This window comes from Metopolophium dirhodum, chromosome 7 (genome assembly GCF_019925205.1).
Source record: "Metopolophium dirhodum isolate CAU chromosome 7, ASM1992520v1, whole genome shotgun sequence".
In the NCBI taxonomy this organism is placed as follows: domain Eukaryota; kingdom Metazoa; phylum Arthropoda; class Insecta; order Hemiptera; family Aphididae; genus Metopolophium; species Metopolophium dirhodum.
In genome coordinates, this window is record NC_083566.1 from 34,325,518 (window position 1) to 34,339,224 (window position 13,707).

General features: G+C 32.6%; 1 protein-coding gene across 3 annotated transcripts; it reads left to right on the forward strand.

The window, feature by feature from the left end:
• The first annotated feature begins 1,224 nt into the window (after nucleotides 1-1,224).
• LOC132948791 (opsin, ultraviolet-sensitive-like) lies at nucleotides 1,225-7,905 on the forward strand. Of its 3 annotated transcripts, XM_061019437.1 has the most exons (5): nucleotides 1,225-1,363; nucleotides 2,130-2,238; nucleotides 4,468-5,157; nucleotides 5,785-5,915; nucleotides 5,993-7,905. In XM_061019437.1, exons 3-5 carry the CDS (start codon nucleotides 4,952-4,954, stop codon nucleotides 6,922-6,924), a joined length of 1,269 nt encoding a protein of 422 aa, XP_060875420.1. In that variant the 5' UTR covers nucleotides 1,225-1,363; nucleotides 2,130-2,238; nucleotides 4,468-4,951; the 3' UTR covers nucleotides 6,925-7,905. The 3 variants fall into 3 exon arrangements, with proteins under 3 accessions (XP_060875420.1, XP_060875421.1, XP_060875419.1); XM_061019438.1 differs by lacking the exon at nucleotides 2,130-2,238 and having other exon boundaries at nucleotides 1,229-1,363; XM_061019436.1 differs by lacking the exon at nucleotides 1,225-1,363 and having other exon boundaries at nucleotides 2,020-2,238.
• Nucleotides 7,906-13,707: the final 5,802 nt, after the last annotated feature.

Genomic DNA, 13,707 nt, shown 5'->3' on the forward strand with positions numbered 1-13,707 from the left:
CCCGGTCCGGTCCAAAACATTTTGTGCAAAAAAAAGTCCAGGCTCAGCCCGAAAATACTGTTAAGCTCATAAAAAGCCGGTCTGCAGGTCCAACAACTGTTTCCTTTATGCCGGTCCAAAATACTGTGAAAAAAAAAGCCCGGGCCCTGCCCGACATATTTTATTTTAAGGCTGGTGCATAACATTTTGTTAAAAAAGGCCCAGTCTAGTCTTAAGTTTTTTTGTAGGACTGGTTTAAAAATGTTATAAAAAATTCCACACGACATATTTTAATGATAACAATATAATAACTGGCGTTGATGTATTACATTTACCTGTAGTTTGATGGAAACTAGCTAGATCTAGCACTATGACCCATGCTCTACTATGCATTATGCAGGTTCCATGTGTGTGTATTTTGCAAGTTTCGCAGTATTTTTAACACAACATTTGCAAATAAAATTTGTATTACATAAAGTTAAAAAAAAATTATATACTAAATACTATACATATTTTCTTCTCTCTAGTAAATAATTACATATCAAATACCTATTGGAGAGTTGAATTAATGATAAGTATATATTCCTCAATATTGTTAAAAGTAGAGTAGAACAAATTTCAATTTTAAAAATTTTCTTGGATTTATCCCAGTTAAGATAACTACATGACTATCCTATATTATTATTATAAATAACGAAAAGTACATTACAACCTACTTATTATAGTACCTACTATACTGCGGTAATAGTTATAACTGCAATATACAGCGTGTATATAACTGTACCTTCTAATTTTAGTGAGTATTTAAATAATTTATCTAAACCTGTAGAAAATGATTATGAAATATTGTGTGAACACGTAGGTAGGTATTAAAAAAACGCATTATAATTATTTATTAATTGTGATTTTTAATTTTTATTATTTCACAGTATTAGGTATTATACCTGTAAGCGCGTGGAGTTTCATGTTCCGTATATATTTAAAGCTGAAAACATGACAAGTGGAACAATATAATTACTATTACAGTTCTACGTTTTTCGATTAGTGTAAACTACCTAGTACCTACCTATTCGAATGTTTAAACAAAAAATATATTAAGATTTTTTTTATGTTAATCAATGTTTATTAAAGAAAATGTCAATATAATATAATAAATAAATAACAGATATGATTATGTAAATAGCCCATGATAGGTACGCGTATTTAATATTCTATCGAAATTGCGCATAAGTCTGTCGTTATATTTCGACGATGGATGAGGTGTTTTAATATTTCTAATAAGTAATTAAATACAAATACAAATACATTAAAAATATTTTTAAATACTTACCTATATGTTACTTGTCGACGAGAGCTCTTCAGGACCAAAACTATTTGTTTAATGGTGAGTTTTGATGTATACTTAACCATAACTCATAAGTATTATATGAATCATTTTATGTGATGAATATAACTTTATATAAGTATAAATGTTTTATTATCCAATGGACCGGAGTGGCAAAGTCAACTAACACAATATACTCATAGAATTTATCATAAAACTATATTTTAAATTATTTTAGCACTCATTTAATATTAATACAAAAAAACCTTTCAAATGTAGGTACTATAGGCTATAACAAGTACCTATGGTTATAGTCTTACATAGCGATAGGTTTGTATAATGTTGTCGCCTTGTTAGCCCGCTGCGAACAACGTCGGCTGATTATGTATTATAAGCACCGAATGCCAATGCCGTATAATATCATATTATCATCGACACATTATATTATTATATGGTGCGAGTTTCATCATAATATCGAAACCGCCATTGCCACCACCGTAATAATTAGTTTTAAGATTATTATTACTATTATTATTTTATACATGTATACTTTAAAATATTATGTACTTGCTCTCTGGCCCCGGCCGCAATCTATAATTTCCCTTTCCATTATAATGCTTAATGCATTCTGCATTATGGTATGTTTTTCCTTCCGCCCGACTGTTGCTGCAGTAACGCTCTCTCTCGCCTTCTCTCGCGCTCTCTCGCTCTATCTCTCTCCGTTTTCTTTCTTATGGTTTAGCCGCAGAAACAGGCGCATTCTGGAAAGTGTTTCCGTTATTTATTTTCATCTCGTTTACACTGTTCACGCGTGTCACACTTCCAGGTGCCACCTAAAATTTTTACTGCCAAGTTGTACAGTCTCGTAAAGATGGAGTAGAACGCCGTCTTCTACACCCGTGGCGTGTGGCAGCGCTGGCGGGCCATTTCGTGAGGTAATATAACATTTTAAATTAAATAAAAAAAATATAAAAACATATTTCAAGTCATATCAAATGGCCATTAAGTGCGTCCCGAGTCCGTTTTATAGAAATATTATATAAGTGAGGTGAACAGAAATTTGTGTTACAAAAATGGTGGAGATATACCGTACGATTCTTTTTCTTACTACGACAATGTCTCACCCCAATTTTGTTACGCAAGTTTCTGATCAGCCCCTACATCGTATATTCGTGTGTGCTGTTCATTTGTTCTCCATTACCTACTTTTTTCTTCATACCTTTGTCTAATACATGATAATTTATTATTATTATTATTATTATTTGGATATTATTAACTGTCTATAAGATGACTATTGACTATTCAGTACACCTATAACTAATAATTAATAACATGCTGTTTAAATTCCACCTTTATTTAACCAGAGACCAGAGTGACCTATGTATCTGAAGTTATGTACCTTAAGTTATTATATTGATGATGACGATGATCTTGACATACCTATATGAGTAAAATAGTGTTTGTGTAGCTATATTTAGCCATCGTATATGACGAAGTCCACTGTGTTTTTTTTTTACACTTATAACAATAGTTTTATTTTTAATTTGCTAATTGCATTGTGTTTGGATTTAGAGTTGTACACCTGCCAAACTTTAGTCCAGAGAATAACTCGAATTCGAGTAACATAGGTATAAAATATACCTTTGTATATCAAGAACCCACATATTAATTTTTTTCTTTGTCCAACCACGAATGCGAATTATTATGATTTATGTTTATTCCCTAATTTGAGTAATTTCCCTTCACCTTTCACTTAAGTATTAGGTAAAAACCCCATGAGGCTCCAATCCACCAAGGTCTCGTGGTTTGTTAATCTGCCTGTTTTGGCGGGTTGTCCACAAGACTTGCGTGCTTGAAGGTAACGTAGTGGCTCAAGGAATGTTAGAGATCAGTACCTACTGTCAGAAATATTGGAAGCTTGGTGGTAATAGGAGAAAAAGCAGCGGACATAGAACCTATAGTTAGATTTGTGAATATAAGGTACGTACATGTGTATCGTGTACGATAATATAGCTGACAAGAAATTAAGCAAGGCGGAAGAGTAAGTATGATACGCAAATACTTACAATTCAAAATATATGTTCAAGTTAATTTATAATTCTTGGTAGGTATAGAATTTTAGCTCAGTACAATCTTAACTCATGTGTAATATTTTTACTTTTACATTTTATATTCTCAGTTTAGCAAAAAAAAATATTTAGGTCTTACTGAATTTTTGTTTGTATGTATAAACGGTGAAAAACGAATTAAGTTCAAGCAGTTCAACTGCTTAACACTTTGTCAATATATTCGTCGATATAATATATATGTCGATATATTCGTTGTGCACTCGTGCAGTCTAGAAAATTTGGAAAATCGAGTTTGTAAAGTGATCAAAATAAAAAATTAATTAAACCATTAAAAATTAATTTAGTTTTTGGGGTATGATGGTATACGAATGCCACACCGTATTTAAGGTGTTAATTAGAGACTATATATCCCACGTGAGTGCGTGTGCGTCAGTTTATCTATTATAAATTATTATTAGTGTGTGCAGCTTCAAGCGAGGCGGAGTAATCTGCGTGTTTATTTCATGTTCCCGCCTTTTACACGCACATGTATAAACTCAGAGTCATGCCACTAAACAGGTGTTATTTTTCATCAAATTTTGTAATTGTTTATTATTGTTTCGATCGACTTAATGATTCAATAAGAAATTGTAATAGAAGTTTAAATTCGTTATTACATACTTGAAATTTAATGTATTCCGATGTGGTTGTTATATGAGGGAGACTGGAAAGTAGGAAATTTATGGATGTTTGATAGAATTTGGAATGTGGTGAATTGGTTTTCTATTGATGTTTTATTAGCATTATAGCCTACTCATGTGATTCTCAAAACTTCCACAAGTCTAAATTGTTTATCCAATTAATTTAGTACTAATGATTAATAACATAATATATAATGTATGATTTTTGTATGTTGTTATCATTAAATCATTTACATTTTCTTTGTTATTAATAAATAATTTAAACAGCTCCAGTTTACTATCATCGTCCATTAAAAATAAAATGCTTAGTGTTATTCTATATAAAATACAACATAGGTACACAATATAAATGTTAAATGTACCTATATAATATAATTAAACATTGTTGTCATACAGAAATATAATTTTTTTTCAGTACCTACCTATACAGTAGTTATATAAACTACATGTATCGATGCGAATTATAAAGTGACAAACTAAAACTTAATATATGTATACATACTATACTTAGTATGGTCAACACTCACCACGACATTTTATTAAGATTTTTCAAATTTAACAAGCTCGAAATGAATCATGAAACCTTGTCATCTACACTAAGCCAATCATCTATCCTCAAGTTCCTCAACACAGCAAAACCTTCCAAAAACTTGTAAAAAAATCAAAACCGTTTAATTTTGTCGGTCTATCAATGTTTTGTATGCCTAAAAGATTTTACTTACGTCGTGTTTGATACGGCCAAAGATTGGCCTTTTTTCGTTGCTGCTGTCCAATTCAAAATTTTTATAGAAATATACATTGAAATACCACATAACGCGATAACGGCTTAACCAAAACTCGACCGAAAGGACAAGCAACGTTGATCAATATACTATACTGTTTAATCAAAGTTCATAGTCATGATAGACTTCAAGACCAAATATCCTGTTAACTTGTGGAAGGATCACGGATTGTACACCGATGATTATATTAAACTAATCAATAGCCATTGGTTAAAATTCATGCCTCCCAATCCAACGTCGCACTACGTTCTCGGACTTCTGTACACAATCATTATGGTGTTTGGATGCACCGGAAATTCTCTGGTGATTTTCATGTACTTTAAGTAAGTATATATTTTCGAAATTACAACAATATCATATTATTAAATGGGGTAGGTAATCAGTTGTCACATCTACGTATACCTACTTTAATTTGCACGATACCCACGTTGTATATACAACATACAATATACGTTCTTATAAGAACTATATTTTATTTTTACCAGATGAAATGTTTGAATTTCTATAGATAATATTGGTCTGTGCTTATTTTAATACACTTTTTCCATAGTAATTTAACTTGTGAAATTTATTCTGATTATTTCAATATATCTTATATGCTATAGAAAAAAATCAGATGAGAACTATCAAATATATATATATAATATATAATTCAAATAGATACTCAACAGAAAATAAACCTAATAATTTAATTATATTTTGGTATTTTACTAGGTAGTTAGTAGTTAATATACAGTAGATAAAATTTATGACTAGGTAATAATAAGTATTGATTATTTCATTAATATTTTGTATGTATCGTACTAAAATATAAATAGTACGATTGTTCACACTAAAAGTAATAATACATTCGATGATTCAACAACCATCTACCGCATGTAATAGCAAATGCACTAGCAAATATAAATAAATGTGATCAATATTTTAATATATATCAACTTTTTTTTCAGATGTAAATCTTTGCAAACACCGGCGAACATGTTGATAATTAACTTGGCTGTTAGCGATTTTATCATGTTAGCAAAAGCCTCGGTATTCATCTACAACAGTTATTACCTGGGACCTGCGCTAGGAAAATTGGGTACGACATTTGATATTATTATGGCATTTACAACGACTTAACGCTACTTTAATAATATATTTTGTATATCAAATTAGGATGCCAGGTATGTGGATTTCTTGGTGGCTTGACCGGGACCGTGTCAATTATGACGTTGGCGGCCATATCCTTGGACCGGTATTACGTTATAGTGTGCCCTCTGAAAGCAGCTGTGAAAACCACTAAACAAAGGGCCAGGATATGGATAGGACTGATATGGATTTACGGATTTTCGTTCTCCATCGTACCGGTACTAGATTTGGGGTACAGTCGGTACGTGTCGGAAGGATACCTGACAAGTTGCAGCTTCGATTACCTTTCGGACAACGACCAAGACAAGAGGTTTATCCTGGTATTCTTTACAGCGGCATGGTGCATACCGTTCACAATAATACTGTACTGTTACGTGAACATACTGATGGCAGTGTGGATGACCACCGAAATAGTCACCAGCAGGGTTGGCCAACAAGAAGAGAAGAGAAAAACGGATATACGACTGGGGTACATGGTGATCGGGGCTCTGGCGCTGTGGTTTGTGTCGTGGACGCCATACGCCGTGGTGGCACTGCTGGGTGTATTCGACCTGAAGGAGTACATCTCACCATTAAGCTCGATGATCCCGGCTTTGTTTTGCAAAGCTGCTAGCTGCACGGACCCGTGGTTTTATGCCATTACGCACCCGAGATTCAAAAAGGAACTGATGAAGTTGCTGGCGAAGAGTAAGAGCAGAAAGCTGGTCCGGAATTATGGCATGAAGAAGGGATGGGTTGGGTCGCATTTGAACAAAAACGGCAGTGTTAGCTCCGAGAACCGTTTGAAAACCGAATGCAAGGAAGAAAATACAACTATCTTCATGCTTGAACCCTATGACAACAACGTGCACTGGCATGAGTCCACTTCCGGTCACAAGACTGAATCAACTAAGGAGCCGGAAACCAAGTTCACTGCAAGTGCCAGCCAAGAGACTCTCAAGTATATGCTACCAAGCTGATACTAATATACAATAACAACTGCTGTATAAATAAATCGTTGAAGAACTAAATATTGGAAATTCTTCAAGCCGCTCTAGGCAAAAATAGCGAAAATAATAATAACAAAGTAAAAAGTACAAAATCCTATGCAAAAAAAGTTTCCTATAAAAATACTTATATGTCATAATTATTTACATTTAATAGCGGAAAAGGTGATGTATTATGACTAGAGTCGAAATTATTAATAGGTATTAATATTTTAATTATGATTTTAAAAATTAAATATTAAAAATTGTATAGGTACTTAAATAAATATTACTTAATTAGCCATTAAATATAGGTACTTATAGAATTAGGTTATACATGTTTGTAAATTGAGAGCTAATAGTTATGCCTTTGAGAAAATGTATATTATCATTTGAGTTATAATTATCATATAATATTTTAATTATCTTTGCAGTTTGCACACAATCTTTATACTTTTTTCCGTGGCTGCTCACCAGTAAAATATTTTTCACTTTTTGTTTCCTCCAAGTTGTATGTAAGTACGGCCATCAGTTCAACTGATGCTATCACGCATTACTTTTATTATTATTATTATTTACTATTTATACCTATCCATAATCTATATTATACTTTAATATTCCCCAATGAACTATTTCCTAATTTTGTAGACACTAGACATAATTATATTATCACAATATCACCTATGTATTTCACCTATTTAATTTTTTAACCACTGTAAATCATATTTGCTTTGATTTTAGCGACTATTAGTTTCACTATTTTAAACTACCATCAAAACCCGTATACCACTGTAAATATCGCTGTACCTCCTATACTGCACTAACACTTTTGGCAACTCTTTAAGTATGATAGCATTAAAAAGTGTATGTACTGGCAATCCTAAAAATATTGTTGGGTACCCCCAGTTTGAGAATCCCTGTCTTAAACCATGCACAATATTATCTTTTTTTTACTGATAAATAAATCGTATTTTGTTCCAAATGTACCTATTATTTTATTAAATTGTATAATAAAGACTTTAAAACAAATTCGAGTTCATCATTACAATATGTGTTGTACATAACTATTGTTCCACTTGTGTCAATTATTATTTTTCGGAACTCGTGTAAAATATCTAATGTTAAATTGTTATGATTTTTATATTCTATATATTCTAGAAATCAAAAATCTAGAGACAATTGTACCTATGAGACTTAAGTACCTATGTTAGTCACGAGAATAAAAACGATACAATGATTCTACCAATTTACTGTTAGTTGATTTGTTAAATTTATTTAAAAGACAACAGTTGGTACATACAAAACAAAAATTTGTCAATCAATAAAAACTAGATAATACCATACTTTAAATATTCTTTAAAGTGTCTATTACATTTTGAATTTGTATCGAGCCGAATTTACACTCAAACAAACTTGATCATGCAGTAATTACATAATCCAGTTTTTAAATCATCTACCACAGAAATTAAAATGTTGATAAAATTTAACAAATTAACACAGCTGCATAATATAATATGCATATTGAATAAATTATATTATTATAGACCAGGGTACCAGACAGTGATTTGAAAAAAAAAATATGTATACAATTTCTGAATCGTCTAACATCAATAAATCAAAAAAATTCATAAAACGGTCATCGGCGTGAAAACGAAACAGGTAATAATAACAGTTAAATATTATGGCACAGGTTATTCCAGAACGGCCCAGAAAGCACAGAATAATCGTCATGTTTAAGTGGTGGTTAAAATAAAAAAAATACATAAAAATAATTGAGCAATGACATAAAGACATTAACACTGCAGAGGCCCGCGGTTGTGAGCAAACCGGTCGTGCGGTGATCTGATATGGGAGGGGTGAAATCGTTGCCGTATGTAGCCTCGTGCTAAATTAAACCGAATGTCACATATTAGATAATATTTATTCGTTCAACACTATAGTTACACAATAGCCAGTGCGCAACAACGCTACTAGACAAAAAAAATTGAAAAAAAAATACAATTTTATATCAATAATGAAAGTATCTACTGCAGCTGCAGTGCTGTATATCCACGCAATTTATTATCATATTATCATATTATTCATACTTCAACGGATTTATTTTACAGTCCAGTATAGGGAATAAAAAATATAGTCAATTAACAATATCATATTGTTCGCCATCGGCGAAAGCGGTGTATATATTTCTAAATTTTTTTTTTCTAAAATGTGTGTCTTAGGGTGCTTTGTAAGAATGTAAAAAAAAAGACTGGGCAAACTTCGTTTTGAAGTTATTAATGAAAAACTTCAAAAACTACATTTTTTTCGTATAACGCGCATTTTTAAAAAAAAAATATTTATAATTGAATATTGCTCGGACAAAAAAAATCCCTCAATTTGCTAATCATATATGTAAAACAGGGCTTGAAATCGAAATAAAATTTTTCGATTTTAATTTCAATTTTGCTTATCGATTTTAGTTCTTTTTGATTTAAATTTAAAAATAATTTATCGATTTTAGTTTTTTTCGATTTCAATTTAAAAATAATATATCAATTTTAGTATTTTTTGATTTTGATTTAAAAATAATATATCGATTTCATTATATTATGATTTTGATTTTAAATATAATTTTCTTTTTTTCAATTTTAGATTACATTTTAAAATTTAAATATCAAATTTATACTATTATTATTTCAATGTCACTGAAATATTTTCAATTTATGAACTTTAACTATACATTTTTGATTATTCTTTATTACTTTTACATTTCAATCAATGTGAAATTTAGATTAGATTTTAGATTCTGATATTGATTAACTTTATCAATTAAATTTCTGTCGCAACCAGGCCCGTATTTAAGGGAGGGCTCGGAGGAGCAATTGCCCCTGGCGGCAGTATAAAAATTAGGTTTAGGGGCGGCAAAATATTGAAATGGTCAAAAATGTAAAATGAAGGTTAGCCCCTGGCGGCAATATTTGTTAATACGGGCCTGGTCGCAACCATTTAAAATTTAAATAATAATGCCCAAGATCTAACGTTTACCTAGTGTTTAGACTTTTTTAATAACAAAACACTTAAGAGCCACCAAAATTAAAGATATTACCCAATAGATTGTTATGCTTTTTCAATTTTACCTTCAATCTTACATACGGACTCATTTTTGTCAATCTTGTAAGAAAAAAATAATTTTTTCACGGGATTAGTTTGAGGTCTACCCATTTAAAATTATATAATATGACAATTTTACAACGTGATAACTAATAACCGGGCATGAGCGGCATACACGGCAAGCTTCAGCAAACTGAACAGTCAAATCGACAAAATGTAATGATTGAGATTGACGACGCGTAGCAAATTAAATTATTAAAACTATTTTAGTATTTTAGGTTATTGGTTTAAACTTAACAACATACGCGCCACGCACTAAGATATTATTATCTTACCTCCATAATACAAAATATCTATATACGGAATAAATAATGTACGATAATGGAAAAATTATTTTTCCAAGCATTTTACTTAATAATAAGTTAAATGTGTGTATGGAAATAAAACTTGCAATAACAACAACTATCGCCTGTCGAACGCTGATTCCTTTTATCCTATAATATGTAGGTACACTATATTGTAAAGATTCTATTTAAACTTTCAAGAAAACAAAATATTAGACACAAGTTATTAATTATTACTAGTAATTAGTTATTACTATTGTGCATAATACGCAATATGGTCATTATGTAAGTATATAATAGTCAATGCTATAACTTATAACTAGGGTTCGGATTTGAAGGCAAATGCCTTTCTTTTATTAATCATAATAGAAAAATAATTTTTATACAAAAATGTGTTTCATTTAATTTCTTAGACGATGGAACCTTTTTTTTTTGCCTTTTTTTGCCTTTTTACTTATAAATGCCTTTTTGCCTTTTTTTACCTTTTGTACTTATAAATGCCTATTTTTTGTTTAATTTTTCAGTTGATTTTATAATTTTATACACAGCTTGCGTATATAGCTACAAATGGGTTTTATTATTCGCAATATTTATCGATATCGTCTTATCGAGTATATTTAGGTATTTACTGAGGACAGCCTATCAAAATACATGGTAGTCAATTTTTTTTTAATACCAACTAGTTTATTTTGCATGCAGTTTTAATTTTTAATTTGTATTTGTCTCAAAATGTGTGCAATTGAAAGTGTTTAAAAAATGTTCTTTTTTTTATTTTGTAGTATATTTATGAATTGCCTTTTTATATAAATTAAATGCCTTTTTTTGCCTTTTTTTACATTTTAAATGCTTTTTTTATTGATTATATTGCCTTCAAATCCGAACCCTACTTATAACCCAATATATCAATGCGTGTGCCTATTAACAATATAAAATATAAATAGACCTGATGGCTGTATGCCTGTATACTTTTTAATTTTAAATTAAATGTTTTTTGTAATTTCTTTAAAATCGATATTATTATGATATGATTTCGATATTGATATAAATTATCGATTTCAACTTTTTTCAATTTTAATATAAATTTTGGAAATCATTAACCAGCATTAATGGTTTCGATATTACTTTTGATTTTTTAAAAATTTTTTAACGATTTTTATCGATATTTAAAATCGATTTTGAAATCGATTTCAAGCCCTGATGTAAAACCACCTTGGGCAGGCCTCGGAATTAAACAAAGTTGTTAAAAAGCACATAATTTGCTAGCGTTGCCCCTAGCTCGCTGCACTGCGCTCGGACGAAAAAATCGAAAAAACACCGGAACTTTCTCCGAGCAGCATTAAAGTAGTGTTGCGCACATGCGTATAAACGTAAAATCGCAAACTTTCAAAATAATGGTTCCGCAAAAAAAATTCAAACAGTTTCGAAATCAGCGTTAAAAACCACACATGTTGAAAAAAAATAATTTAAAAAACTATAAAAGCTACCACCGCATTGGTACATTATATAGTAAAGCTATAATCTACCGATATTAAATACGGTTTTCTATAACTCTAATTTAAAAATAAATCTCAATATTCCCAATGATACGGCCGATACGGGGAACAAAAATAAAATATATTGTTTATAGCTAAATGATTATAGTATTTTTCTTGTAGAGTGCTTAAAAATATTAAATTAGTCAATTTGCATCTTCATTAAGATTATTTTCAATCTTCATCACACAAGGTTCAGTATTTGATAAATGGTCCTAGGTCCCCCTCAGGGACGCCCCTGGCCAAGTGACTTAGACACATATTTTATTCCTGAGCGCACAATGCTTAAAATACACTAGCCCAATACAATCAGATAAGCCGCGGCCATCACATAGAATAGATAACGATAATTATTTATCGTCCTTATTTCCAATAGTTAAAATGCTAACTGCAGTGTGACGTGGAACTGTGGAGCATATATTTTTATTCCCAAAGCGACAATGTATAATAAATACGCGAGCCCGAACAATCCAAACGCCATCTCAATTTCACCAACGCACCAAGCAAAGTATAATGCAGGGCTTGAAACCGGTTACCGGTTTTTAACGGAAACCGGTTACCATGACCAATTTTGGGACTGGTAACTGCTTCCCGGTTTGTAAGTTTAAATTTTGAAAAGCGATTAACAATTATACCGGTAACCACCAAGCTCAATTAAGGGGTAACTATAGAGGACTTGAAGCCGGCAGCGTAGTCCTACCCTCCCCCCAGATGAAGACACCTAGACAAGACGGCGGTGACGGAGGAGTGGTACGCGAAAGAGTACTTTACGGTGTCCGGCGGTAAGTCGCCCTATACGTTTTCCGGCCACCCGCAGAAAGACGAGATCGCAGTTGCCGACACGCGAGACCATCAAGACGACTCGGCTGATTCGGTCAATGGCAGAGTGCATGGACACGGCTCGCAAAGGCGGAGGCGGCGGAGACTGCAAAACACGACGGGTGAGCGATATACAGCAGAGCTAGGAGGAACAAGGACGTCAGCATCGCCGGACTCGTGGAAACGGATAACGTTTCAGTATGCGGCGATGCGCGACTCCAGGACGGCCACCGGATGGTGACTCGGTCGAGTCAGGGCGAAAATCACGCGGAGAGGATCAGGACCTTTGCAGCGTGGTCCGACGATCCCCTCTCATTTTTGCCCAGTGGCAATCGGTCGAGTCACGTCTCCGGTCGCCGGCGGTTCCGTAGCACCAACAGCTGCCTTTGCTCGCTCAGTGTTTTAGGTCGCCGTCGTCACGCATCAGTCGTCTTCAGCACCTGCAAATCGTCGGTGCGCACATCATCGCGCACTAGCCGCTCGCCGTCAAAATCGTCTCATCGCTCCCGCGGCCGTCGCGGTCGGGACTTCGCCCGCCGTCACGATGGTCGTCACCCGCGAGCAAACGCGCTGGCGATTGCACTAGTCCGTCTGCGGGATGTGCCGCGAGAACGTATGGAGGTGACCTTATTATTGCTTTATGCAAGCACCTCGCCATCACGTCCCCCTGCTTATTGTGTCTTGTCTGGTGTTTCCCCCCCCCTTATTTTAGGCCGCTTTGAGCCGTTTGTTATATTAAAAAAATTATGAAAAATGATAAAAATGTAAAAAAAAAAGGCCACTTTGAGCCATTTATAAATTAAATATTGTTCAAAATTAGGCCACTTTGAGCCGTCAATCTATTTACTCTTTTGATTGTACCTAATATAATGAATGTATTCCAAAATTACATATTTTGTTGTTTGTTAATATACACAATAAAATTGTCTTAACTAAAACAAACTATTGTTTCTTTTTTACGAATTAGAGTGTATTTGTATATTTATTTATTT